At 37.2% G+C, this 27,201-nt stretch overlaps 1 protein-coding gene and 1 pseudogene across 2 annotated transcripts in view; one reads left to right on the top strand and one right to left on the bottom strand.

Moving 5' to 3' along the window:
- The window catches only part of WBP4 (WW domain binding protein 4), a 60,232-nt gene that overhangs the window by 20,445 nt on the left and 12,586 nt on the right, over positions 1–27,201 (top strand). For both annotated transcript variants that reach the window (XM_026009620.2, XM_026009619.2), the window contains exon 9: positions 2,825–2,982. In XM_026009620.2, the coding sequence (XP_025865405.2) occupies positions 2,825–2,982 (158 nt within the window). The remainder of the gene's footprint in view (positions 1–2,824; positions 2,983–27,201) is intronic.
- LOC140599475 (U4 spliceosomal RNA) lies at positions 11,046–11,121 on the bottom strand (annotated as a pseudogene).

Raw genomic sequence — 27,201 nt, 5'->3', positions numbered from 1 at the left:
GTTGGAGGTTTTTAGGTTCCATGCAATAGACAAACATAAGGACAAAGATATTTAAGGGTACCAGCAAAAAAAAAAAAAAAAAAAAAAAATATATATATATATATATATATATATATATATATATATATATATAAAATGATTCTCTGTGGATGGGGAGCTCTTTAATGAAGGATATAAAATCTATACTCAGCATTGCTGATCATCAGGGAAATGCAAATCAAAACTACAAGGAAATAATCATCTCATACCTGTCAAAATGACTAAAATCAAAAACAAAAGAAACAACAGGTGTTGGCAAGGATGTGGAGAGAAAGGAACCCTTGTGCACTGTTGGTGGGAATGCAAACTGGTACAACCACTGTTGAATACAGTATGGAGGCTCCTCACAAAATATAAAATAGAACTGCTTTAGGATCCAACACTACTGGATGTTTACTCCAGAAATACAAAAACACTAACTCAGAGGAAAACACGCACCCCTATATTTACTGCAGCATTATTTACAATAGCGAAACTCTGGAAGCTGCCCAAATGCTCACTAACAGATGAATAAAGGAGATGTGATATATGTATGTATAATGAAATTATATTCAGCCATTAAAAAGGAATGAAGTCTTGCCACTTGGAATGATAGAGATGGAGCTAGAGAGTATGGTGCTAAGTGAAATAAGTCAGAGAAAGATAAATACCATATGATCTCACTTGTGTGAAATTTAAGAAACAAAACAAAACAAGCAAAAGGATGAAAAAAAAAAGAGGGAGAGATATACCAAGAAACAGACCCTTAACTATAGAGAACAAACCAATAGTTACCGGACAGAAGGTGGGTACACTGATCATGTTGATAAAAAAGGATCAAAAATTTAAAAAAAATTAAATGATTCCCTATGGATGTGAAACTCTGTAATGATGTAAAATCTAGACTTGGTCAACAAACTCAGAACATAAGGAGAAGTTAAGCATTAGAGATAGTAACAAGGTTGGACAGAAAGTGTATGGGAAGTAAGGAAGCCAGAAAGCCAGAAGAAAAACACTGTGGTTAAAGGGGGCGTGCTTTTGGGGTTTAAAACTTCACAGGTAGGGCATTTTTGAGTGATGACATAGATTAAATGGTACATTGATGCGAGGATTTAATATTTGAATACTACCTATGTATCAGGTGTTATATACAAAGAAAAATAATCTTAATAACATTAAGGTGGCTGGAGTATAGTTGAAGGCCAAAGTCATTGATTGTGAAACTCACAGAACAGACTAGAGAATTTTTAAGGTCCAGGATGATTAATTTGAAAAGAAAGAATATGGTTAAAGTCATCAGTGAGGGATCCCTGGGTGGCGCAGCGGTTTGGCTCCTGCCTTTGGCCCAGGGCGCGATCCTGGAGACCCAGGATCGAGTCCCACGTCAGGCTCCCGGTGCATGGAGCCTGCTTCTCCCTCTGCCTATGTCTCTGCCTCTGTCTCTCTCTGTGACTATCATAAATAAATAAAAATTTAAAAAAAAGTCATCAGTGAATATGGAGTAGTGGCCAAAGGTCATTGGATCATGTAAGGAAGCATGGAACAGAACTGTATAGAAGGTAGTATGAACCTCAGAGGAGGAGGCATTTATTATATTGCATTAGAATCAAAGCATAAATTAGGATCTCAATAAAAGTCACAGTCTGGAGGGACACCTGGGTGGCTCAGCGGTTGAGCGTGAGCCTTCGGCTCAGGGCATGATCCCAGTCCAGGATCGAGTCCCATGTCAGGCTCCTTGCACGGAGCCTGCTTCTCCCTCTGCCTGTGTCTCTGCCTCTCTCTGTGTGTCTTTCACGAATAAATAAAATCTTAAAAAAAAAAAAAAAAAAAAAAAAGGGATCCCTGGGTGGCGCAGCGGTTTGGCGCCTGCCTTTGGCCCAGGGCGCAATCCTGGAGACCCGGGATCGAATCCCACGTTGGGCTCCCGGTGCATGGAGCCTGCTTCTCCCTCTGCCTGTGTCTCTGCCTCTCTCTCTCTCTCTGTATGACTATCATAAATAAATAATAAAAAAAAAAAAAGTCTTAGCCTGGAAATAGTCAAGAATGCTAAGAGAGAGTCGATGTTGCCTCATAGGTCTATGATGGAACAGCATGGGGGAATGAGTTACTATCCATTCAAAGAATTATAGACAAAACAGTGTCCTTGGACTGCTACCCACAGTTATGCATTTGGGAAAGAGACTGAATTCTCTGGGTAGAATCCATTTGCTAAACGGGATCATAGAGCTTTATTTTCCCAGATGAAGGGATCCTGTAAAAATACTAGCCCAGCAAGATCCCATGGGACCTGCTTCTACATCAAGAGTGTGTCTTTTTCTCATTTCACATACTTAGCAGTTATATTTCATTAAGGCTTTGGCAGTCATCTGAATGTGAAGAGATTTCAGTTAAGACTGATAAATTGAGGGAGTTCTTTAAGTAGATAACGAGTGTAGTGGGACCTAAGGATATGGCATTAAATTCAGAAAAGACACCACATAAGGGAAGATCACTATTGGGTATGTAAGTAAGGAGAGAAAGCAAGAGAGTATAAAAAAGGCCAGTGTATATATCTTTAATTGTGGAACATTAATAGAATCCTATAAATTATTTTAAAAACCAGCCTTGACCATGGTATCTTAACATTTTAGAGTAAAAAACCAAATAGAGCATTAAAATTCTTTTATGTGTATTTTTTGTGTTTTGTGCAAATTAAAAATAAGTGACTTAATGTATTATTATTTATGAATCAATAAGATTACATTAAAGAAATGGTGTCCCTGTAGTTTTACTTAAAGTATGTTATTTCTTGACATTGACATTTCAGGAAAAAAGTAAAAATAAAGAAACTGAACCAGAAACACAGAAAGAAAAAAATATCCAAGAGCAAAATTCATCAGGTCCAAATGAAGAAAAACCCAAAGCTCACAAAAAATCAAACCCATATGGAGAATGGCAAGAAATTAAACAACAAGTTGAGTCTCAGTAAGTACCTGAAACTTAATCCCACTGTTAATACAAATTGTATTTTCTGTCTCAGTACTTCATACATTACAATAACTAATTTCAAGGATAAATTTCAACTAATTTCAGAAATGTGGCTCATTGATTTCTAGAGTGGTTTTATCTCTTCTAATTACGTATATTTTTAAATATTTTGAGGTGTAAACTAGTGCTTATTTTAAAAAGTAAGCTAACTTTGTAGGAGAGATGCTCACGTTATTTATTTATTAGTTATTTATTTAAATTCTGGTATAGTTAACATATAGTGATTCAACAATATATATTACTCCAACCTCTAATGATTTTTTTAATTCCTACCCACCTACCCAATTTAGTTATTTTTTTCCACCTACCCAATTTATTTATTTTTTTTCCACCTACCCAATTTATTTTGACCACACATTCACGCACTAACTCATACCATGTACACATGTGCATTCTCACATTCACCATCATTGTTCTACTAGACAAATGTCCACATACTCAATAAAGGCTCTTAGGGTATGTCTAAAGACAAGGGGAAAAAGCTTTTATTTTGTTACTGTGTTAAAAATAGCTTACGACACTTCACCAAGGTTTTAAAGCCTGTATTCAAGAAACAGAACAATTTTATCAATTAAATAAGACCATGGTAAGAGATGTTACCTGGTTTATATTATTAACTTACATATTTAAATTGGTAATTGTCTTGGGAGCATTTATACAATAAAAGGAAGATGTCAGTCGCAGGTCCACAAATTAGTGTTTCTTAAATGCTTAAATACATCTTCGGGGGGGGGGGGGGGGTACATGAGCCAGCAGTTTTTCTCCAAAAACATTAATGCTTTGAATGGGTAATGTAAGATAACTACTCTATGGATACTTTTATAGTGAAATTACTTATTATTAAAACTGTACTTTAATGAAATCATATTTTGGGGGGCACCTGAATGGCTGTCAGCTAACCATCTGCATTTGGCTAGGGTCATGATCCCGGGGTACTGGAATCAAGCCCCACTTCAGACTCCCTGCTCAGAGGTTGAGCCTCTGCCTTCGGCTGTGGTCATGGTCTGGGGGCGGCGGGGGGCGGGGGGGGGAGGTTCCTGGGATTGAGCCCCTAGTGGAGCCCTGCATCAGGCTTCCTGCTCCTTGGGAAGCCTGTTTCTCCTTTTCCCTCTGCCTACAGTTCCCCCTGTTTGTGCTTTCTATCTCTGTCAAATGAAAAAATAAATCTTTAAAAAAGATTATATTTTTTCATGTTAAAACTGTACTTTCTTTAAAGATAGAGTAATGTAAGTTTTGGCTAGCTTTATACTGACAGTCCCCAACCTGTGATGGTTTGACAGGATTTTTTGACTTTAAGATGATGCAAAAGTGACATGCATTCAGTATAAACTGCACTTCACATTTTGATCTTTTCCCCCTGCCTAGTGATATACTCCTATACAGTTCTCTCTCTCTCTCTCTCTCTCATATACGCCCACACAGCCAAGCAATCATGAGGGTAAACAGCCAGTATACTTAAAACTATTCTGTTTTTCACTGTCAGTGTGGTATTCAATAAATTACATGAAATACTCAATATTTTATATAAAATTGGCTTTGTATTGGATGATTTTGCCCAACTTAGGCTTAATGTATATGTTCTCAGCTTATTTAAGGTAAGGCGAGGCTAAGCTATGATGTTAAGTAGATTAGGTGTACTAAATACATTTTCAACTTAAGATACTTTCAATATACAATGGGTTTACCAGGCTATAACCCTATCATAAGTGAGGAAATATCTATATGATGTTCTATTGAGAATTCTCCAAGGATAACATACTATAGTGTAGATTTAAACTGCCATCAAAATGTTACTATTATAATGATGCTTTAGGTTGTATTTGATAGTTAATGTAATATTAGAAAAAACACATTTAATGCAGCATACTGCCAGGCATCATGATAAGCATACTGTGTATACTGAAATTGCAGAAATAATAGGCTGCATTACTTCAGCCCCTAAGTGATTTTTTAAGTAACTTACAATAGGAAGATGGTCCTACTATACCAATATTTCCTATGCTTTAAAGTTAAGATTTTTTAAAATTCAAGTATTTTGTTTTCCATGTGATACACTGTAAAACCATTCTTGTTAAATTTTTACCTAGTCAGCCAGTTTCACATGTGATGGATTATGTCTTACTTCCTAAGTAGATAAGTCTAATTTTTAAGAGGTTCCCCCTGAAAATAACCAATATATTCTTGTTCCAGAAAATTTTTGGAATTGAAGAAAAGCATAAGAAAGTTACCAAGAGGGGGGATCCCTGAGTGGCTCAGTGGTTTAGCCTCTGTCTATGTCTCTGCCTCTCTCTCTCTCTCTCTGTCTCTCATGAATAAATAAAATCCTTAAAAAAAAAAAAAGAAAGAAAGGAAGAAAGTTACCAAGAGATAATAGTAACATCTTGAAGTATTTTCCCCAGTTTTTTTTTTTTTTTTTTTTTTTAAGATTTTATTTATTCACAAGAGAAGCAGAGCGAGAAGCAGGTTCCATGCAGGGAGCCCGATGTGAGACTTGATCCTGGGACTCCAGAATCCTGCCCTGGGCCGAAGGCAGGCGCTCAACTGCTGAGCCACCCAGGCGTCTTGTTTTCCCCAGTTTTTATATTTTTTTCTATTTAGCATTATACAACTATTTTTGTACTTTGTTAAAATTCTATAAATGTTATTTTTAATTGTTATATAATATTCAATCACTTAGATGTACTTTGATTTTACTCAAGCATTCCCTTTCTATTGGGTAGTTAGGTTATTTCTGCACTTCTTGGTTTTATAATATTTTGACTATATTTATATGGATGTATCACTCTGTACAGATTTCTTACTATTTCTAGAAACAAAATACATGTTTAATGGTTATGAAGATGTTGAAAATCTTAATACACAGTGCCCAATTGTGTTCCAGAAAGAGCATACCAATCTATACTCCGTTAGCAGCTTCTGAAAGTTTCTGTCCCATTGGACCTTCTCAGCATTAATTATTCCTGAGCTTTTAAATATTTTTTAAATAAAATATTTAAGTTCAATTTAATTAACATATAGCATATTATTAGTTTCAGAAGTATAACTTAGTAATTCATTAGTTGCATATATAGTTGCATATAATTAAATATGTTCTAATTTAGCAAAAGATATTTTTGTTTTCTTTGATTTACTGGTATGAATTTTTTTCTTATATCTTATCAGTTTTGCGTTTACTCTTTTGTAAACTGTCAATGGTTTTTGCACATTTTTCCATTGAATTATTACTCTTTCCTTATTTCTATAAGCTCCTTTTGTAGTACAGATGCTAATCATTGATTAGTTGTAGTTATAGTGGATTTTCCACATTTGTAGTTTGATTTTTAACTATGCTTATAATGGTTTTTTGATGTACACAATTTTGTCAGGTTTAACTAGTCCAGCTTTTTTGTCTTTTGTGATCTGTTATTTCATTTATATAATTTCCATCCAAAAGTCAAATATATACTTGTATTTCCTTCTGGTTTGTGTGCTCTGTCCTCTTTTCCACATAATGTTTAATCCATCCCTAATTATTTTTATGCATCATATGAGATGAGATTCTAATTTTTTATGCTACCTAGTTTAACCAGTTTTGCCAGTACTGTTCTGCCCCAGTTTTATGTACCATCTTTTCCACTTTTTTAAGTAACACAGTTTTTAAATTTTTGTGTTTACTTCTTGAGTTTGCCAGTTTGTTTCTGGCTACCTATTCTGTTCCATTAGCCTATCAGTTTTTTGTGACAGTACTGTAAAGATTTAATTAATTCTATACCTTTATATAATAATGTTCTGCTATCTGTTGGTATATCATTTTTTTTTTCCAAAATTTTTTTTTCCAAAAAGACAAAAAAGCTTCCTGTTTTGTTTTTCCTTTCATTTTTTTCCCAGGTGTAAATTAAATCACTTTGCAGGTGTTCAACAACTATAATATAATTTTAGTCAAAATGATTGAAATTCTGCTTTAGTTGTTGAATTTGATAAAAATTGACGTTTTCAGTATTTCCTATTTTCATCCAAAAAATGTCATATAGCTCTCTTTATTCAAAGTATGATACAACTTTTGTAGCTCCTCTCTGTCAATCTCACACTTGCATTTCTTAAATGTAATCAGCTTAGTCTGGTTGGTTCACTTCTGTACCCCAAAATTAAAAACAATGCCTGGGACATAAGTGCTTAGTAAAAGTTAATTATGTGAATTTTTACATATTTTTCTTCTTTTAAATTGTGAATTCAGTCCATGTTTTCCACTATTTCTTTAACCAGCAATTACAGTCTGAAAAAGTTTGAATCCAGTTGTATTGCTAAGTCATTGTATTTATAAGATTTTTTATTTTGAGTCTTGGGTTTTTCATGCAGAAATGTGTCTGCAAATATTTTGTGATCTTTTTTTCTGCTGATTTTACTTCCTGTTTATTTCAGGTTCTATTTATTCTAGTTAGATCTTCATACCCAGTAGTATAGTGATAAAAGTAGACGTTAATGTTTTGCTTCTGATTTCAGTGCAAATGTCTCTAAAATTTATATGAAGGATTAGATTGACTATTGGCTTGAGATAGATAATCTTTATTATGTTGAGGAAGCATGCTTTATCTGTAGATTTTTCAAGGATCATTATCAAAAAGATTTTGGTAAATTCCAATAGTGATAGCTTTAATGTAGAAAACAGATTAGGAAATGGTGGTCTATAGTTTTGTTTTTATTTGTTAATGTGTGATATCTTTAGCAGATTTTGGTATCCAACTTATGCTAAATAAAATGAATTAGGTAGTTTTCCGTTTCTTTTTATGCATCCCCCCCCACACACACACACACACACAGGAGCTTTCCAGTAACTTCTTTTTCCAGGAATTTTCCATTCTTTAATGTTCTAGAACACTTAATGGTTTCTCTGGGATTAAAAGGTTTTTTGGAGGGCAGGGATTAGACAGTTCAAAGAAAGTACTAGTACAATCTTCTGGTCCTGGAATTCTGGGCAAGTTAATTTTTGATAACTTTTTAGATTCATGCCTACTATCAATGTGACTGTGGGCAAATTGTCCAATCTTACCTGAGCCTCAATTTCTTCATCTGTAAAGTGGCATGATAATAGTTCCAATTTCTGATTTATTGTGAGGAATAAATTAGAAAAGACACATGAACACAGCACCATGTATGCAGTTGCTATCTAGAACACCTAAGCACCCAATAACTTACATGGTGCAGCTGTTATTCTTGGGTAGTGGAAGGGGTAGTAGCTTCAGCTATTTATTCTTGAGTGCTAGTAAGTTTGGGTAATTTATATTTTTCCCTAAAATCTTGTATTTCATTAAAGGCTTAAATTTTAAAACATATGGTAATACATTGAACTTTCTGTGTAATTAAAGTTTCTCAGATATTAATGCCTCCTTTAAAAATTTTTTTTTGCAATGATGTTCGCTGAACTTTTTTCTGGCTTTTTTTTTTTTTTTAAGGTTTTATTTATTTATTCATGAGAGACAGAGAGAGAGAGAGGCAGAGACACAGGCAGAGGGAGAAGCAGGCTCCATGCAGGGAGCCCAATGTGGGACTCAATCCCGCATCTCCAGGACCAGGTCCTGGGCCGAAGGCGGCGCTAAACCACTGAGTCACCAGCTGCCCCCTTTTTCTAGCTTTATTGAGATATAACTGATATATAACACTGTTTAAGTTTAAGGTATACAGTTGTATTGATTTGATACACTATGTATTATAAAATGATTACAATAGTATTAGCTAAGACCTCCATCATGTCACATAATTACCATTTTTTTAATGGTGAGAAAATTTAAGATCTAATCACTTAACAATTTTAAAGTATATGATACAGTTCTGTTAACTATAGTCACCATAGTATACATTAGATGCCCAGAATTGTTCATCATCTCATTGGAAGTTTATACCCTTTGACCAATCTCCCCATTTCCCCAACCCCACTCTGATTACCACAAGTACTCTGTTTCTGTGACTTTAAATGTTTTAGACTTCACATATAATTGAAACCATATTTGCCTTCTTTGTCTAACTTACTTCAGTTGGCATAAGGGCCTCAAGGTCCAACCATGTTGTCACACATGGTAGGTGACCTTCTTTATCATGGCTAAATAATATTCCACAGGTTTTGTTCACTATCCAAAAATAAAGCATTCCTGTGAAATCTTCTGCAAGCCAAATAGCATAAAGTGAAAAAGCAGTTACCGTTAATTTATATGAAAATTTTTTTAAACAATCCAAGATCCAATCAGTGACCTCTTGTAGGCTTTTCTGATACCTTAGAACACACAGGTCTTGCTAAGAGGGATACCCAAAATAAATCGAGGTTAAAGCACAGATGCTCACAAGCACAGTTCACAACTATGGCAGGCAGCTTGATGATGAGATGCCAAGTATAGTTCTCAGGGGAGCTTGGCAGTGCCACTCTTGCTGCTTGGGTTGCGTGTTGCCTCTATGAGGGCTTACTGTGAAAGAAATGCTGAATACTATTTTCGCTTTTTGCCTTTTCTTGTAAAAGCAAAAATCCTTCAGATTTATTTTGGTTAACAAAAACAAGTACTAATGTAGATCTTTCATTTAAGCAAAGTGTCATAATGTGAAATTTCAAAAAGCATATTTAGGCATATGTATGAAACATCTTCATCAATTCATATTTGGACAATTAGGTTGTTCTGTATCTTGGCTATTAGGAATAATGCTGCAATGATTGTCAGAATGCAGGTATCCCTTTAAGATCCTATTTTCATATCATTTGGATATATACCCAGAAATGGAATGTTTTGATTACTATAGTTTTATACTTTAGTATGAAATCAGTAAATGAGATACTTCCAGCTTTATTCTTCCTTTTCAGGATTGCTTTGGCTATTCAGGGTCTTTTGTGGCTCCATACAAATTAAGGATTTTTTTTTCTATTTCTTTGAAAAATGCCATTGGGATTTTGATAGGATAGCCAATGAATCTATAAATGGTTTTGAGCAGTACAGACATTTTCGTCATCTGATCCACAAACGTGTTATCTTTCCATTTGTGTCTTCAGTTTCTTTTATCAATGTACTTTTCAGTGTATAGATCTTTTACCTCCTCAGTTAAATTTATCACCAAGTATTATTTATGAAGCCATTGTAAATGGGACTTTTTAAGATGTTTTATTGCTAATGTATACAAACAACTGATTTCAGAGTGTTGGTTTTATATCATTCAGCTTTACTGAATTCATTGGTAAGTCCTAACAGTTTTTGGTAGAGTCTTTGGGATTTTTTATGTCTTAAGATCTTATCATCTGCAAACAGAAAATTTTACTTTTTCTGTTCTAGTTTAGATGCCTTTTATTAATGTATTTCTTCTTGCTTGATTGCTCTGGCTAGGACTTCTTATACTGTGTTGAATAGGAGTGATAAGAGTGGGTATCCTTGTCTTGATCTGAGAGAAAAGGCTTTCAGTCTTTCACCATTTAGTATGATGTTGGCTCTGAATTTGTCATATATGCCTTTTGTTTTGAAATACATTTATATTCAGCTAATTGAATGTTTTTATCACAAAAAGATGTATTTAATCCTGCCTTTGAAATGATCATATGATTTTTGTCTTTCACTCTGTTAATATGGTGTATCATAATTAATTTGGATATTGAACCATCCTTGCCCTTGTATCCTAGGGATAAGTCCCACTGGGTCATGGTATATGAATCTTTTCACATACTGTTGAATTCAGTTTGCACATACATTGTTGAAAATTTTTGCATGTATATTCATCCAGGGATATTGGTCTGTAATTTTCTTATAGTGTCCTGCTCTGGCACTGTACCTTGGTATCAGGGTAATGCATGCCTCCTGTAATGAGTTTGGGAATGTTCCCTTCTCTTCAATATTTTGGAAGCCTTTGAGGGGGATGGATGTTAATTATTCTTTAAATGTTTGGTAGAATTCACCACTGAATCTGGTCTTGGGCTCTTTGTGTCAGCAAGTTTTTGATTACTGGTTTAATATCCTTACTTATTGGTCTGTTTAGATTTTGAATCATGATGAAATTGGTGGGTTTTCAATTAGCAATAATCGCGCTTTGGATAAACCTCATTGGCTACATACAATACTGCCACTGCGCAAAGCTTAAAATTGGTAGGTGATAAGTTTCTAGAAATGTATCCATTTTTTCTAGGTTGGTATACAATTGTTCATAGTCTCTTATGATCATCTGTAGTTCTGTAGTGTCAATTGTAATGTCTTCTCTTTCATTTCTGGTTTATGTGAGTCTTCTCTCTTTTTTAGTCTAGCCAAAGGTTAATTCTTTTCAATGAACTATCTCTTAGGTTTCTTAATCTTTTGTATTCTTCTGGTCTCTATTTCTGCTGTGATCTGTTATTTCCTTTCTTTCTCTAACTTTGGACTTACTTTCTTTTTCTAATTCCTTGAATGTAAAGTTGAGATATTTCTTTTTTCTTACTCTAGGCCTTTACTGTATAAACTTCCCTGTTAGAACTACTTTTGCAGCATCCTGTAGGTTTTGATATACTGAGTTTCCATTTTTGTTTCAGCGTTTTTTTTTTTTTTTTAATTTCCCTTTTCTTCTTTGACTTGTTAGCTGTTAAAGAGCTTATTTCCCCATTTGTGAATTTTCTAGCTTTCCTGCTGTCAATTTCTAGTTTCTTACTATTTGGTCAGAGAAGACACTTCATGACTTCAGTCTTCTTAAATTTCCTAAGATTTGTTTTATGACCTATCATATGATCTGTCTTATAAAATGTTCCATGTTTGAGAAGAATGTGTTCTGCTACTGTTGTATAGAATGTTCTGTATATGATGTTAGATCCATTTGGTCTATAAAGTATGCTTTAATGTTTCCTTGCTGATTTTCTATCTCTATGATCTATCCATTGCTGTAAGTATTATATTGTACTACTCTGTTATACTGTCTTGGAGTTGATTTTTCCCTTCAGATCTATTAGTATTTGCTTGATTTATTTAGGTGCTCCAGTTTGGGGTATATACATATTTACAACTGTTATATCTTCTTGATTATGACTTTTTCATTATATAATGACTTTTTTCTTGTCTCTTCTTATCATTTTTTGGCTTACAGGCTATTTTGTCTGATATAACTACAGTTATCCTTGCTTTCTTTGGTTTTCACTCTCATGGAGTATATTTTTTTCTATCCCTTCATGTTGCTCCTGTGTATGTCCTTAAATCAGATGCAGATCCCTTATAGGCAGCATATGGTTGGTTCTTGCTTTTTGTTTTGTTGTTTGTTTATTTAATGATTTTATTTATTCATGAGAGATGTACAGAGAGAGGCAGAGACACAGGCAGAGGAAGAAGCAGGCTCCATGCAGGGAGCCCGATGTGGGACTCGATCCCGGGACTCCTGGATCATGCCCTGAGCCAAAGGCAGACACTCAACCGCTGAGCCACCCAGGCATCTGATTGTTGTTTGTTTTTTAATCCATCTAAGCATTCTGTGTCATTTGATTAGAGAATTCAAAATATAATTGTTTTTTGGCTATTTTATTATTCACTTTTTCCTTTTGTTTTTCCTCTCTTGCTGCTTTCCTTTGTGAATTGTTGGTTTTCCATCGTAATATGCTTTGATTCCCTTCTCTTTATCTTTTGTGAATCTACTTTAAGTTTTGGCTTTGTGATTACCAGGATGCTTATATAAAAGATTTTATACATACTGTAGTCTATACTTCACTCACATACAAGAAGTATCCTTTTATTCACCCCTCCTTTTATGGTTTTTGATGTCCTGATTTACATTTTTATGTTTTGTGTATCCATTAACAAATTGTTTTCACGATAGCTGTTTTTTAATACATTTGCTTCCTAACCCTTATACTAGAGTTAAGTTTAACACAGCACCATATTATGGTATTAGAGTATTCTAAATGTAACTGTATGCTTACCTTTACCATTGTCTTATATATTTTCATATATTTTCACGTTAATAATTAACAACCTTTCGTTTCAGCTTAACTAACAGCATTTCTTGTAAGGCAATTTAATGGTGATAAATATCCTAAGCTTTTTATTATTATTATTAAGAAAAGTATTTATCTCACCTTCATTTCTGAAGGAGAGTTTAGTTGTGTAAAGTATTCTTGTTTTCTAATTTCTTTCTTTCAGCACTTTGAATATATCATTTCTTTCTCTCCTGGCTTACAAAGTTTCTGCTGAGATCTGATAGCCTTATGGAATTCCTTGTATGAGAGAAATTATTTTTCTCTTGCTGTTTTTAAAATTCTCTCTTCATTTTTGAGTTTACACTGTTCTCTTAAAATGTGTCTTGGAAAAAAAAATAAAAAATAAAATGTGTCTTGGAGAAGATCTTTTTGGATTGAAATTTTTAGGTGACCTGTTAGCTTCAACTTGGATGTACAGATCTTTCACTACATTTGGAAAGTTTTCACTCATGATTTCTGCATATGTTTATTACTAATAATATCCCTTCACTTTTTAAAAATCCCAGTGTAAAAAGTAAATAAAAATAAATAATAAAAATAAAAAAATAAAAATCCCAATGTAGTTACATAAAGTGTTACATTAGTTTCAGGTTTACAATATGGTGATTCAGTAATTCTGTACATTACTCAATGCTCTTCATGGTAAGTGTGTACTTAATCCCCTTCACCTATTTCACCCATCCCCTCACCCATCTTCCCTCTGGTAACCATCAATTTGTTCTCTATAGAGTCTATTTTTTGCTTGGTCTCTTATTCTTTGTTCATTTGCTTTGTTTCTTAAAATCTACTTGTGAGTGAAATCGTAGGTATTTGTCTTTCTCTGATGTAATTCATAATTTTTCTCTCCCCCTCACATTGAAGATATATGCTGTCACACTTTACACTTTTATTTTGTAAATTCCTTGCCTGCTTTATATAGACATACTTAATCTTACTGCTTTTATGCATTCTGCTTTTCTTACTCCTACTTATGGTCTTTCTTTTCCTTTTTCCTGTTTGTTTTTTTTTAAGATTTTATTTATTTATTCAGGGCAGCCCTGGTGGCTTACCAGTTTAGTGCCGCCGTCAGCCTGGGGTGTGATCCTGGAGACCCAGGATCGAGTCCCACGTCGAGCTCCCTGCATGGAGCCTGCCTCTCCTTCTGCCTGTGTCTCTGCCTCTCTCTCTCTCTCTCTCTCTCTCTGTGTCTCACATGAATAAGTAAAATCTTAAAAAAAGATTTTATTTATTCATGAGCGAGAAACAGGCAGAAGGAGATGTAGGCTCCCTGCAAGGAGCTCGATATGGGACTCAATCCCAGATCTCAGGATCAGGACCTGAGCCAAGGGCAGATACTCAACCACTGAGGCACCCAGGTGTCCCTGTGGTCTTTGTTTCCACTCAAAAAGTCCCCTTAACATTTTTTTTTAAGTAGTCCCCACATCTAATGTGAGGCTTGAATTCATGATCCCAAAATCAAGATTCCATGCTCTGCTGACTGAGCCAGCCAGGCACATGCCCCTCCTCCCTTAACCTTTCTTGTAGGGATAGTTCAATGGTGATGAATTCCTTTTTAACTTGTTTATCTGGGAAGCTCTTTATTCTAAAAGGTAGCCTTTCTGAGAGTATTGATTGAAGAGTTTTTTCTCTCAGCACTTTGAATATATGGTGCCACTGCATTCTGGCCTGCAGAGTTTCTGTGGTAAAATCCACTGATAGCCTTATAGGATTCCCCTTTTATGTAGCTGTCCTTTTCTCTTGCAACTTTCAAAATTCTACTTTTTGCCATTTTAATTACTGTGTCTTGGTGTGGACCTTCTTGAGTTGATTTTGTTGGGGGCTCTCTACATCTCTTGGATCTGGATTTCTCTTTGCTTTCCCAGATTCAGGAAGTTATCAGCTATTATTTCTTTAAATAAATTTTCTGCCTCTTTCTCTCTCCTCTCCTTCTGAGGTCCCTATAATGTGAATGTTGTTATGCTGATGGTGTCGCCAAGTTCCCTAAGTCTATTTACATTTCTTTCTCTCTCTCTCTCTCTCCCTCTCCCTCTCCCTCCCTCCTTCCTGTTCAGCTTGATTGCTTTTCATTATCAGTTCTTCAGGACAGTGATCCTTTCATCTGCTTCTTCTAGTCTACTATTTACTCCAATTAGTGTATTTTTAGTTTCATTTATTGAGTTCTTCATTTTTGTTTGGTTCTTTTTTGTGTTTTCGGTCTCTTTGTTGAGGGTCTCACTGAGGTCCTCCACTCTTTTCTCAAGTTCCATGGATATCTTTATGATGGCTTTAAGTTTTCTGTCAGGTATGTTATCCGTTTTGTTTGGCTCTCTTGCTGTGATTTTGTCCTGTTCTTTCATTTGGGACATAATCATCTCTTCATTTGCTCTAACTCTGTGTTTGTTTTTTCCCCCCTCCATGTCTGTTTCTCTGTGTTAGGAAAGTCAGGTACATCTCCTCTTGAAACTAGTGGACTTATAAAGAAGTTCTGTAGTGCCCTGCTATGCAGTGTCCACCTCTTCACCTGGCATTTCAGGGTTGTCTCTTATGTGTTTTGTGTGCATCCTATCAATGTGGCTAAGCAATGTTTGCCTTCAGACCAGTCGTCTACAATGACTCCCTTTGCCTTTTGGGGGAGGGTTTTGTTCATGTGTTAATAATGGACCAGTCTGGGGTCTCCTTGGGCTTGATATGAGTCAGACCAGGTGTTTGCCAGAGATGCAGTAGCAGCAAAATGTAGAGTACTTTCTCTGTTTTATCACCTGAGAAGCTTTCATTGATGAATAGGGCCTGTAGTCAGACCCAGTGTCTGCCCCCAGTACACTGCTGGGCCTGCAGTAGGACTGGTGTGTCTGATTATCTTCCCCTCACTCCAGGACAGAAGTCACCTCATGAGTGGTGCTCGTCCCTCTTAGGCTGCTTGCACACTGCCAGGCTTATGGCATCATTTCAGATTGGTTCTGGCCAAGGGCATATTGGAGGGGCCTCAGTGTTCAAGAGAATAAAGGGGCAGGGGTATGATGTTAGCAAGATTTGTGTAGGTCTGTTGTGGGAAGGGACATGGAGTCACTTTAGAAAACTACCACAGGGCTGGAAGAGATCAGTCCTTAGGAGAAAGGTGGTGGGGCACAGTGCCAGCTAGGTCTGCACTTCTCTAACCTGCCGAGTGGAAGGGGACAGTTCTACAAAAAGCTAATGGAAAGTATTAGCACTGTACTGATTCCCACTAGTGTCCACGTGTCTAGGTTAGGGGCCTCAGGAGGGGTAAATGGCACTTGCCACCAACTTTGTTTCTGGAAAAGTCTCATAAAGATTCCTGCCCCTCCACCATGTACTTGGAGATTAGTAAATATATCTTTCCTCTATCCGCTAGGCATTTTTCTAGCTGCTGCTTCTGTCCTTTTTCTCTGCGCAGGGCTGTTTGTTGTGCTGTCTCTTTAAGGGTAGGGACTCAGTTTCCTATTGACCTCTAGCCTTCCCACAGCCAAGCCCCCTGATTTTTTTAAAGTTCCAGATGTTAATCCCACTGACCTAAAAACTTGCATAATTAGGCCCCTCTGGTTTTCAAGTGAAAGTGTTAACAGGGATTCATCTTCCCAATGCAGGTTCCCTGTGCCTGGAGTGAGTGAGTGCCTCTCTCCCTTCTCTGTGCCCACAGTATCCCTCCCTTCCACAGAGTTTTGTGCCTCTGACTGAATCCCCACCCTTCCTGCCCTCTTTGATGTGGCCTCTTCTCTACATTTACCTATGGACAGTCTGTTCTTCCAGTCTTTGGGTTGTTTTCTGGGTAATTTACACTGATATGGGTATTATCTAGTTGTATGCATGGAATAAGATGAGCTTAGGATTCTCCCACTCTGCCATCTTCCTGGAAGTCGAGCCATTCTTTCTTTAAATAAGCTTTCCACTCCTTTTTCCCTCCCTTTTCCTTCTAAGACTATAATGATGCATACATTGCTTTGGAAAAATCTTAGCTCTCAATTATTTTGGCCAGTTACTGAAAGTTTACTGTATTTCTTTGGGGGAGACATTGTTCCTGATTCTTGGTGATCTCCGTAGACCTTCTGAACTGACTTATCTGTGGGTGGAGGAACAACAGAACATACTGGGATTCCATGTCTAATGGAACAGGGCACCAGACTCGGGCATGTAGCAACACTGGGTCCTGGGAGCATATTTTCTCTTTGGCTCAGGGTTTTAGGATCCAACAACTGTGCACTTCTTTGAAGCATTGTGGGTATTTCACAGTGGCTATAAGGGCTGTTGGGCTCTTCAGCAGTGCTTCCAAGTTTGGCAGATAGGGACTAGGATAGACAGTGGTGGTGGCTGGATCTGGTGATGTGCACACGGCTGCCTATGTAGTAGCCAACAGACATAGTGGTGGTGGCCAGATAGGCACCAAGGGCTGGAGCCAACTACAGCCTCATTGGTAGCTTTTGGGAGCTTGGCTGTCAAAATACTCCTGTGGCTATACAGTCTCCCTCTGTGAGGATCTACTGCAATGGAGGGTGGTGTCAGGGTTTGGACTAGGGGCATATAGGTAAATAGCTTGGGGAGGTAGCTGTAGGTGAACATGATCATGCAGGCCAGTGCCAGAGATACGGCCTGATTCAGATCCAGATTTGTACCCCAGCAGCAGGGTTCCTGGCTGTTAGCATGATTTCCTATGTGGCATTATCTACACCCATCCTCAATGTGCACACTGCAATAGAGACTGGTAATGAGCATCAGGGTGGTAGCATTTAAATGCACAGCTATTCCTGAGTATACCAATTAACAGTGGGGGATGACCCACAGACCTTGCTGCCAGGCTCTGGCAGAGACAGAGATCAAGGGACTCAGGCATTTGGAATCAGGAAAAGCTAATACCTGTTGGGCAGAATACCTGGTGAAATCTGCAGGAAGTCTGGAATAGTTGTACTGTCTGTTGGTTCCTTTTTCAGTGGCAAAAGCTGCTGAGTTTGTAGAGTACATCACTATGAACCACAGTCACTCCTGCTGCGCAGCTGCCCTTGAGAGATCCTACTTTTCTTCCTTGTTCCTAGTGATCTCTGTACATCTCAGCTTGCCAGTATAAAGCAAAACTGAAATGGGACCTTCTTACAGTGCCCCCAAAGGCTAGTTAAGCTACACTCTACTCTACTTGTCTTATCTTGGTGAAGGGGGAACTCTTTCTTTCTAGCTGGGAAGTTTCCTTTTGGCTCTGGGCAGTGTTGCCTTGGTAGATGAGGTGATACAGATGAAATGAAGTTGTCTTTCTTCTCTTTTGTAGTTCGCAGGGTTTTTTATGTTGCTAAAATATCTTAAGAGGATTCCAGAGCTCTCCCAGAACTGTTTTTCTTCACATATAACTCTCTAATTGTTGATCATTTTGTGGGGTATGGAGGCTTGGGTATTTATTAAAGGATTTTTTTAAATTTGTTTTTACTTAATCAGCTTGATTTTGTCTGTTTTATTATGCTTCCATTTATTAATGGGCTTTCTGCTTATCCATTTCTCTTTATTTTCATAATTTTGTTACCCTGACTTTTCTTAAGTTCCTTTATTTTTGTTCTTTCTTCAGATGAACACTTAGACTGTAGAGAGGACACAAGGAAGTGATGTTGTTGTTTCTTAACAAACATAATTAAAGTAGTTTGGTCTCTGAATATAGTTCTGGCTATATATCACATAAACTCTGAATGAAAGTTCCTTGATTTCATTGTTTTTATTTTTTTATTTTTATTTTTTAAAGATTTTATTTATTTATTCATAGAGACAGAGAGAGAGAGGCAGAGACACAGGCAGAAGGAGAAGCAGGCTCCATGCAGGGAGCCCGATGTGGGACTCAATCCCGGGTCTCCAGGATCAGGCCTGGGCCGAAGGTGGCGCTAAACCGCTGAGCCACCCGGGCTGCCCGATTTCATTGTTTTTAGAACAATTTAGCATTGTATTTCCACTTACTTTTTCATTTGATGGTTTTCCAAAAGAGTATTTGTTTTTATTAACCTTAAAAATAAAACTGCCAGGGGCACCTGGGTGGCTCAATCAGTTAAGCACAGACTCTTGATTTTGGTCATGATCTCAGATTTGTGAGATTGAGCCCCACATCAGACTCTGCACTGAAGAATGAAGCCTACTTAAGATTCTCTCTCTCCCTCTGCCATGCTCCCTCCTGCCTATAAGTGCACGCTCTCAATCAGTCAGTAAGTCTGCCAGTTCTTTTACCAGCAAAAACGGGTTTATTCAGGAATAGCAGAGAACTGCAATCCAGGACAAGCAAACTATGGCAAAACTATAGGCAAATCCGGGTCACCCAGGTGGCTTAGCGGTTGAGCATCTGCCTTCAGCTCAGGGTGTGATCCTGGAGTCCCAGGATCTAGTTCAACATTGGGCTCCCCACAGGGAGCCTGCTTCTCCCTCTGCCTGTGTCACTGCCTCTCTCTCTCTCTCTCTCTCTCTCTCTGTCTCTCATGACTAAATAAAGTTTAAAAAGAAAAAAATAGACTAATCCACAGAACAAAAGAGAGAAACACTCTTTTATAGAGGAAAGGGGGATATAGGGAAGGCTATTATAAACAAAATAGGTCCATTGGAATAAACTGAGAACATGAAGTGTAGTGGCTTTTAATTGCCTGCGTTGTGATGGTCTCTTATTGGCTGGGCTGTTTGCAGGGGCAGGAGTGAAGAAGAGCCTTCTTCCTGCTGGGATACTAAAGTGGGTCCTTGGTCTCTTCCTGTTGGGTTTGCAACTGAGGAATGGTAGGGTGTGAAAGCTCCCCCTGCTGGCCTCCTGACTCCATTCTAAATGAGGTTTCTGTTTATGAAAATTTTCACATCCCCACCCCGGTTTTTTTTTCCCCCAACTCAAGACAGAAATGTATTTCTCTCTCATATAATATGCAAAGATAGAAGGTGATTCAGAGCAGGTCTGTATCTGTATTCCATAAAGTCATTCAGTGATGCAGTTTCTTTCCATCTTGTTGCTCTGCCATTCTCCACAATGTTGTCTGTTGAATTGTCAAAGCTGGATCACTGCCATATCCATGTTTGTACCCTCAGAAAGGAAAAAGAATGCTGGAAGACATAGCCAGTGTTTTAGGGCCAACATTCAGAAGACCCATAACTTGAACTTAGTTTACATGACTGGCCATACCTAACTGCAGGAGAGATTCCAAAAGGTAGTCTTGAGAAACCATGGGTCCAGCCATTGCCCTAATACTAGGGAAGAAAGGGAGAATGGATTTAAGGGATTAACACCAGTCTGCCACAAGATAACTAACCAACTGACTCTCGTTAGAAAGTTCAGGGATGAGTAGAGCTTCTGAATATCGAAGGGACAGTGAAGGAACCTGCAAAGGACAATGGTTGTTATAGAGGCTTCTGTTGTGGGGACAGTGAGGGGTCCAGGGCTCCTTGTAACATTGGTACTCCAATAAGTGATTCTAATAATCACTTCTAAAAGTAGAGTAGTTGTACTCCGTGTAGGTTATCCAATTTGTAAATGAGCCAGGCTTCTGAAGCCTTTCTTCCTTAATGTTCACCAGACAGCCTTGGATGAAGACCGTATCTGTGAGGCCTGAGCTCTTTTTTTGGGTTTTATTATTTTTGTGCGTGTGTGCTTATTTCCTTTTCTGTTCCCCACCCCTTTTCTCTTTTTTCATCATTGTAGGTATGCTCTTTATTCCCCAAACCCTGTTTTACCCATCACCTCACCCATCACCCCATACACCTGCCTTCTGGTAACCATCACTTTGTTTTCTATAGTTAAGATTCTTTTTCTTGATTTGTTTCTGTCTCTGTCTCTCCTTTTCTCCTTTTGCTCATTTGTTTTGTTTCTTAAATTCCACATGAGTGAAATCATGAGGTTTGTCTTTCTCTGACTGACTTATTTCACTTAGCATGATACTGTCTAGCTCTATCCATATTGTTGCAAGGGACAATATTTCATTCTTTTTTATTGTCAAATAATATTCCAATGTGTGTGTATCATATTGTCTTTATCCATTAATCTATCACTCAGCACTGGGCTGCTTCCATAATTTGGCTGTTGTAAATAATGCTGTAATAAACATAGAAGTGCATGTATCCCTTTGGGTTAATGTTTTTGAATTTTTTTGGTAAATACCCAGTAGTGTGATTGATTACTGCATCCTAGGGAAGTTCTGTTTTTAATTTTGTGAGGAACTTCTGCACTGGTTTCCACAGTGGCTGAACCAATTTGCATTAAACAGTATTTGTTCCTCCAACCCATGAGCATGGAATGTTTTTCCATTTCTTTGTGTTGTCTTGAATTTCTTTCATCAGTGTTTTACAGTTTTCAGAGTACAGGTCTTTCATCTCTTTAAGCTTATTTCTAGATATCTTATTGTTTTTGGTGCAATTGTAATTGGAATTTTTTCTTCATTTCACTTTCTGCTGCTTCATTATTAGTGTATAGGAATGCAGCAGATTTCTGTACAATAATTTTGTATCCTGTGACTTTACTGACTTCATTTATCAGTTCTAGCAGTTTTTTGGTGGAATCTTTATGGATGCACATGTGTGTGTGTGTGTTATATTATCTGCAAACACTGAGAGTTCTACTTCTTCCTTCCCAATTTAGATGCCTTTTATTTCTTTATGTTGTCTAATTGCTGTGGCTAGGATATGCTGAATAAAAGTGGTGAGATGGACATCCTTGTCACTTTGTTGACCTTTGGGGAAAAGCTCTCAGTTTTTCACTATTATTGTGATGTTGACTATGGATTTTTCATGGAAGACTTTATTACCTTGAGGTATATTCCCTCTAGACTTACATTGAGGAGAGTTTTTATACATGAGTGAATGTTGTAAATTTTGTCAAATGCTTTTTCTACATCTACTGAAATGATTATATGCTTTTTATCCTTTGTCTTATTGATGTGATATATCATGTTGATTGTCTTGCAAATATTGAACGACTCTTTCATTCCAAGAATAAATCCCACTTGATCGTGGCATATTTTTTTTATGTATTGTTGGAATCAGTTTTCTAATATTTTGCTGAGAACTTTTACATTTATATTCATGAAAGATAGTGGTCTGTAGTTTTCTTTTTTTGTGGTGTCTGTATCTGGGTTTTGGTACTAGTGATACTGGCCTCATAGAATGAATTTGGAAGTTTTCTTTCCTCTTGCATTTTTTGGAATAGTTTGAAAAGAACAGGTAGTAACTGTTTTACTACCTACGTATTTAGTAGAATTTGCCTATTAAGCTCTCTGGTCCTGGACTTAGGTTTTTTGGGAGTTTTTTGATTAATGATTCAATTTTATTGTGATCAGTCTTTTCAAATTTTCTATTCTTCCTCCTTCCTACCTCCTGGTAGGTTGTATGTTTCTGTGAATTTATCCATTTCTTCTAAGTTGTCCAGTTTGTTGGCATGTAAGTTTTCATGATATTCTGTTACAGCTGTTTTTATTTCAATGGTGTTGGTTTTTTCTCCTGTTTAATTATTGATTTTGTTTATTTAGGTCCTCTCCTCCTGTCTCTCGCTCTTTTTTTTTTTTTTTCCTGATGTGTTTGGCTAGAGGTTTATCAATTTTCTTGACCTTTTTCTAAGAACCAGTTCCTGATTTCATTGACTTTTTTTTCCTATATAATTTATTTCTGTTTTCTTTATTATTTCCTTTATTTGCTAGTTTGGGGTTTTGTTGGTTCTTTTTCTAGTTCCTTTAGGTATATGACTAGGTTGTTTGAGATTTTTCTGACTTCTTAAAGCAGGCCTGTATTGCTATAAACTTCCCTCTTAGAATAGCTTTTGCTGCATCCCAAAGATTTTGGACCATTGTGTTTTCATTCTCATTTGTTTCTTTGTAATTTTTTATGTCGTCTTTGATGTCTTAGTTGACCCATTCATTGTTTAGTAGCATATTTAACCTCCATATATCTGTCCTCTTTGCAGATTTTTTTTTGCTTGTGGTTGATTTCTGGTTTCATAGTGTTATATTCAGAAAAGAAGCATAGTGTGACTTCAATCTTTTTCAATTTGTTGAGACTTGTTTTGTTGCCTAATATATTATCTCTTCTAAACAAAACAAAATATAAAGCCACTATTTCCTTGTTAATTTTCTATTTGGATGATCTATCCATTGACACAAGTGGTGTGTTCAAGTGCCCTACTTAAGGGGCATCTGGGTGGCTCAGTTGGTAAAGTGTCTGCTTTCAGTTCAGGTCACAGTCTCAGGGTCCTGGATTGAGCCCTTGTCAGGCTCTCTGCTCATGGGGAGGTCAGCTGTTCCGTCTCCCTCTGTGCTCACTCAATCTTGTTCTCTCTCAAGTAAATAAAATCTTTAAAATAAAGTGCCCTACTTAATGTATTACCTTCATTATTTCCTTTATTTATTAACTATTTTCTGTTTTAGGTGCATAAATATTTACAGTTGTTCTATCTTGTTGATTGTTTTCTTTATTATTATATAGATTCCTTCTTTGTCTGCTGTTACACTCTTTGTATTAAAGTCAATTTTGTCTTATACAAGTATTGCTACCCTGACTCGCTTTTGACATCCATTTGCATGAAAGATGGTTCTCTATTCCCTTACATTCATTTTGCAGATATCTTGGGCTTTTAAAATGAGTCTCCTGTAGGCAACCTATAGATAGGGTTTGTTTTTTTATTCACTCTGTCACCCTGTGTCTTTTGATGGGAGCATTTAGTCCATTTACATTCAAAGTAATTATTTATTAATAGGTATGTATTTACTGCCATTTTGTTACTTGTTCTTTGGGTTTTTTTTATAGATTTAGTCTGTTCCTTTTCTTGCTCTCTGTCATGGCTTATATTGGCTTTCTTTAGTAATATAATGAGATTCTTTTCTCTTCTTTGTATATCACTGGTTTTTGATGTATGCTTATCATTAGGTTTGTATATAACATCTTCTGCATATAGGCTGTATTATGTTCATGGTCATTTAAATTTGAACCCATTCCTTACCCATCTCTCCCCACATTTAAGTATATGGTGTCATATTCATCTTTTTATTTTGTGAATCCTTTGGCTGATTTTTACAGAAATATTTACTTTTATACTCTCACTTGTGGTCTTTCCTTTCCAGTTAGAGAGGCTCCTTTATTACTTCTTGTAGGGTTGGTTTGGTGGCCATGAACTTTTTTGTTTTTGTTCGTCTGAAAATTCTGTCTCTCCTTCTCATCTAAATGGTAGCCTTGTTGGATAGCATATTCTTGACTGCCTGCAGATTTTCCCCTTCTAACACTTTGAATATATCATATCACTCCCTTCTGACCTGGAAAGTTTCTGTTGAAAATCCACTGATAGCCTTATGAGGTTTCCCTTGTATGTAACTGTTTTCTTTTCTCTTGCTGCTGTTTTTCCTTTAATGATACTTTCTGCCATTTTAATTACTATGAGTCTCGGTGTGTGGACCTCCTTGAGTTGAATTTTTGGGGAGCTCTCTGTGCTTCCTGGATCTGGATATCAGTTTCCTTCCCCAGATTAGGGAACTTCTCAGCTGTTATTTTTTCAAATAAATTTTCTGCCCCTCTTCTCTTTTTCTTCTGAGTTACATATAATGCAAATATTATTACACTTGATGGAATCACTGAGTTCCCTAAGACTGTTCTTAATTTGAATAGTTTTTTTTCTTCTCCTTTTCTCAGATTACCTTCCATTACTCTCTTTTTCTGGGTCAGTTATTTCTTCCTCTACTTCATCTAGCCTGCTCTTTATTCATCAGGTGTATTTTTAATTGCATATATTGCGTCCTTGATCTCTGGTTATTTTTAATCTCTGTGTTAGGGTCTCATTGATATTTTCCACTCTTCTCAAGTCCATTGAGTATCTTTATGATAATTCTCTATCAGGCATATTCTGTCCATTTTGCTTATTAGCTCTCTCATTGTGGTTTGGGTCTGTTCTTTCATGTGCAAAGTGTTTCTGTTCTCATTTTGTCTGAATTTCTGTTTGTGTTAGGAAGGTCAGCTACTTCCTGCTTTTTTTTTTTTTTTAAGATTTTATTTACTTATTCATGAGAGACATAGGCAGAGGGAAAAGCAGGCTCCCTGGGAGGAGCTTGATGTGGGACTCAATCCTGGGATCACGCCCTGAACCAAAGGCAGATGCTTACCTACTGAGCCACCCAGGTGTCCCTACTTCTTGCTCTCAACACTAATAGTCTTATGAAAAGTCCTATAGTGCTCTGCAATGCAGTGTTCCTATTCCCCGGGGCCTGGAGCATTGGGAAGTGTCTCTGTGTGTTCTCTGCTGTTGAGTCTTGACCTCTTTTGCCTTCAGTCCAACTGCAGAGGTTCTCTTTGGCTATTGTGGGCAGTGTTTGGTCTGCAGTAGGGTTGGGGTGCCTTTTAACAAAGTGTGCGATAGTCTGCTTGCAAAATGAGACCCCCCCCCTGAAGGAACTGAGGTTTCACAAAACGTGTTGAGAGATGTAGTGTTGGCAGGGTTTGCGCCAGACTTCTCAGGGATGGGACCTACTTCTCTTGTACAGAGTTAAGTGTTACTGGGAAGGGAGATCCACTGAAGCATGGGGTTAGGGGGTGGGCAGCAGGGCTTGGTGTAAGCAAGTTAGGTAATGAGTGTTGGCTTCACTGGTTCCCATAGGTGGCCATTGTTTATATGGAGGGGAGGACAGAGCAGGGAAGGGAAATGGCACCTGCCAGCTCCTTTATTCCTGGAGGAGCCCTGTGAGCCCTCTGTCTCTAGGCCACACTGAAAAGAGCACATCACTCTCCCTTCTGTCTGCTCTCCGTGTTTTTCAAACTGCTGGTTCGGTGCTCTGTTTGTGCTGTTTGTTGTGCTGTCTCGGTAAGGGTATGAACTGAGCTTCCTAACACCCTCTGCACTTTCCCAGAGCTGAATCCTGCTTAGAACCAACTGTTAGATATCACTTGTCAGTTTTTCCAAATTATATTTGGGAGAACATCCTTTTGGACCTTGACAGAGGTTTGGCTGTTGATCTCCTGAGTGCAGCATTTTTGGCAGAAATATCAGGTGGTTCCCTTTGGCCTCCAGGGAGTTAAGTCTGGAATGCCTAGGAACCTTAATAATAGCTAGAGCCACTGGCAAAACTATGACATCTAATACATTTTGGACACACAAGTCATTTTTAGTCTCATTGGAAGTAAGGACACCTTATGTTTTCATAATATTCCAAAGTCATGAGCTCTCCCCCAAGGTATACCAACTGTCAGTATAAATGTTTGTGCCTTTACCCTTGACTAAGGTACAAGCTCTAGTAAGGATGTGTAATTCAGCCTCTTGGGCTGAAGTAGTCAAAGGTTAAAGGTGCCATCTCGATGACTTCAAAAGGAATATCCAATAACGTGCTAATAAGCAGAGTATTTACCATTTTTATCCTTTAAATAAGAACTATCAGTAAACCATGAAAAATATGCATTGGTTAAAGGAGTTTCCTATAAATTGTCACAGGGAGTCAAAAGGTGAGCTGTCAACATTAAGTAGTCCTGAGGGGTTTCATCCGTGAAGCAGGGGAGAATAGCAGGGTTAAGGTTATTGCAATGAGAAAGTTATATGAGGAGCAGTTAGCATGAGGATTTCATGAGGTCAGCAAGAGTGATGAGAATTCAGGATGGCTTCTGCTGTGTGTGGCACAAGGATTCTTAAAGGAAACCCACTATTTCTTCAATGGCCTTAACTAAAAAGACAGTGGCAGTAATGGCTCTGAGACAAAAAAGCATATCCCCGTGCTCAGGGTCTAGTTGTTGGCTCTTAATAACCTATGCGTCCATGAGAGTCTTCATATTCTGGGGTCAGCACTCCAACGGCAGTCTCTTCCTTCTTACATACAAAGGAAAAAAGGGAAGTTGATTATCAGGATGTCTGAGAGCAAGGGGCTTTATTTTTTATTAGGCTTTCAGTTCTCAAAGGCTGTATTATCCTTATCTTTTCAAATAATAGGGTTATGTTTGTCATTTTTTAATAAGGCCTATAAAGGTTGAGCCATAGTTTGGGATTCAATTTTGACAGTAGCCAGCCAGTCTAAGAAAGCTTTGTCACTGGTGCTTACTTTTAGGTTTGGGGAAATTCAGGATGCCTTGACGTCTTCCTGGATCCAAATGTAATCCACCTTCTGAGATCAGGTGCCCTAACCTGAGTTTGAGCAAAACTGCAGTTTTTCTTTGGAAATTTTATGTCCCTTTAAGGCCAAAAGTTTTAATAAGTAAGTGCTGTCCTCTTGTGAAGAGGTTTAAAAAGGGGAGAAGTATATCTTCTACATTTTATAAATTAGAACCTATAGAAAACCTGATATCCAAATCAGCTT

This window comes from Vulpes vulpes, chromosome 6 (genome assembly GCF_048418805.1).
Source record: "Vulpes vulpes isolate BD-2025 chromosome 6, VulVul3, whole genome shotgun sequence".
NCBI classification, from domain to species: domain Eukaryota; kingdom Metazoa; phylum Chordata; class Mammalia; order Carnivora; family Canidae; genus Vulpes; species Vulpes vulpes.
The sequence above is the reverse complement of the archived record's forward strand: the minus strand, read 5'-3'. Positions and strand labels throughout refer to the sequence as shown.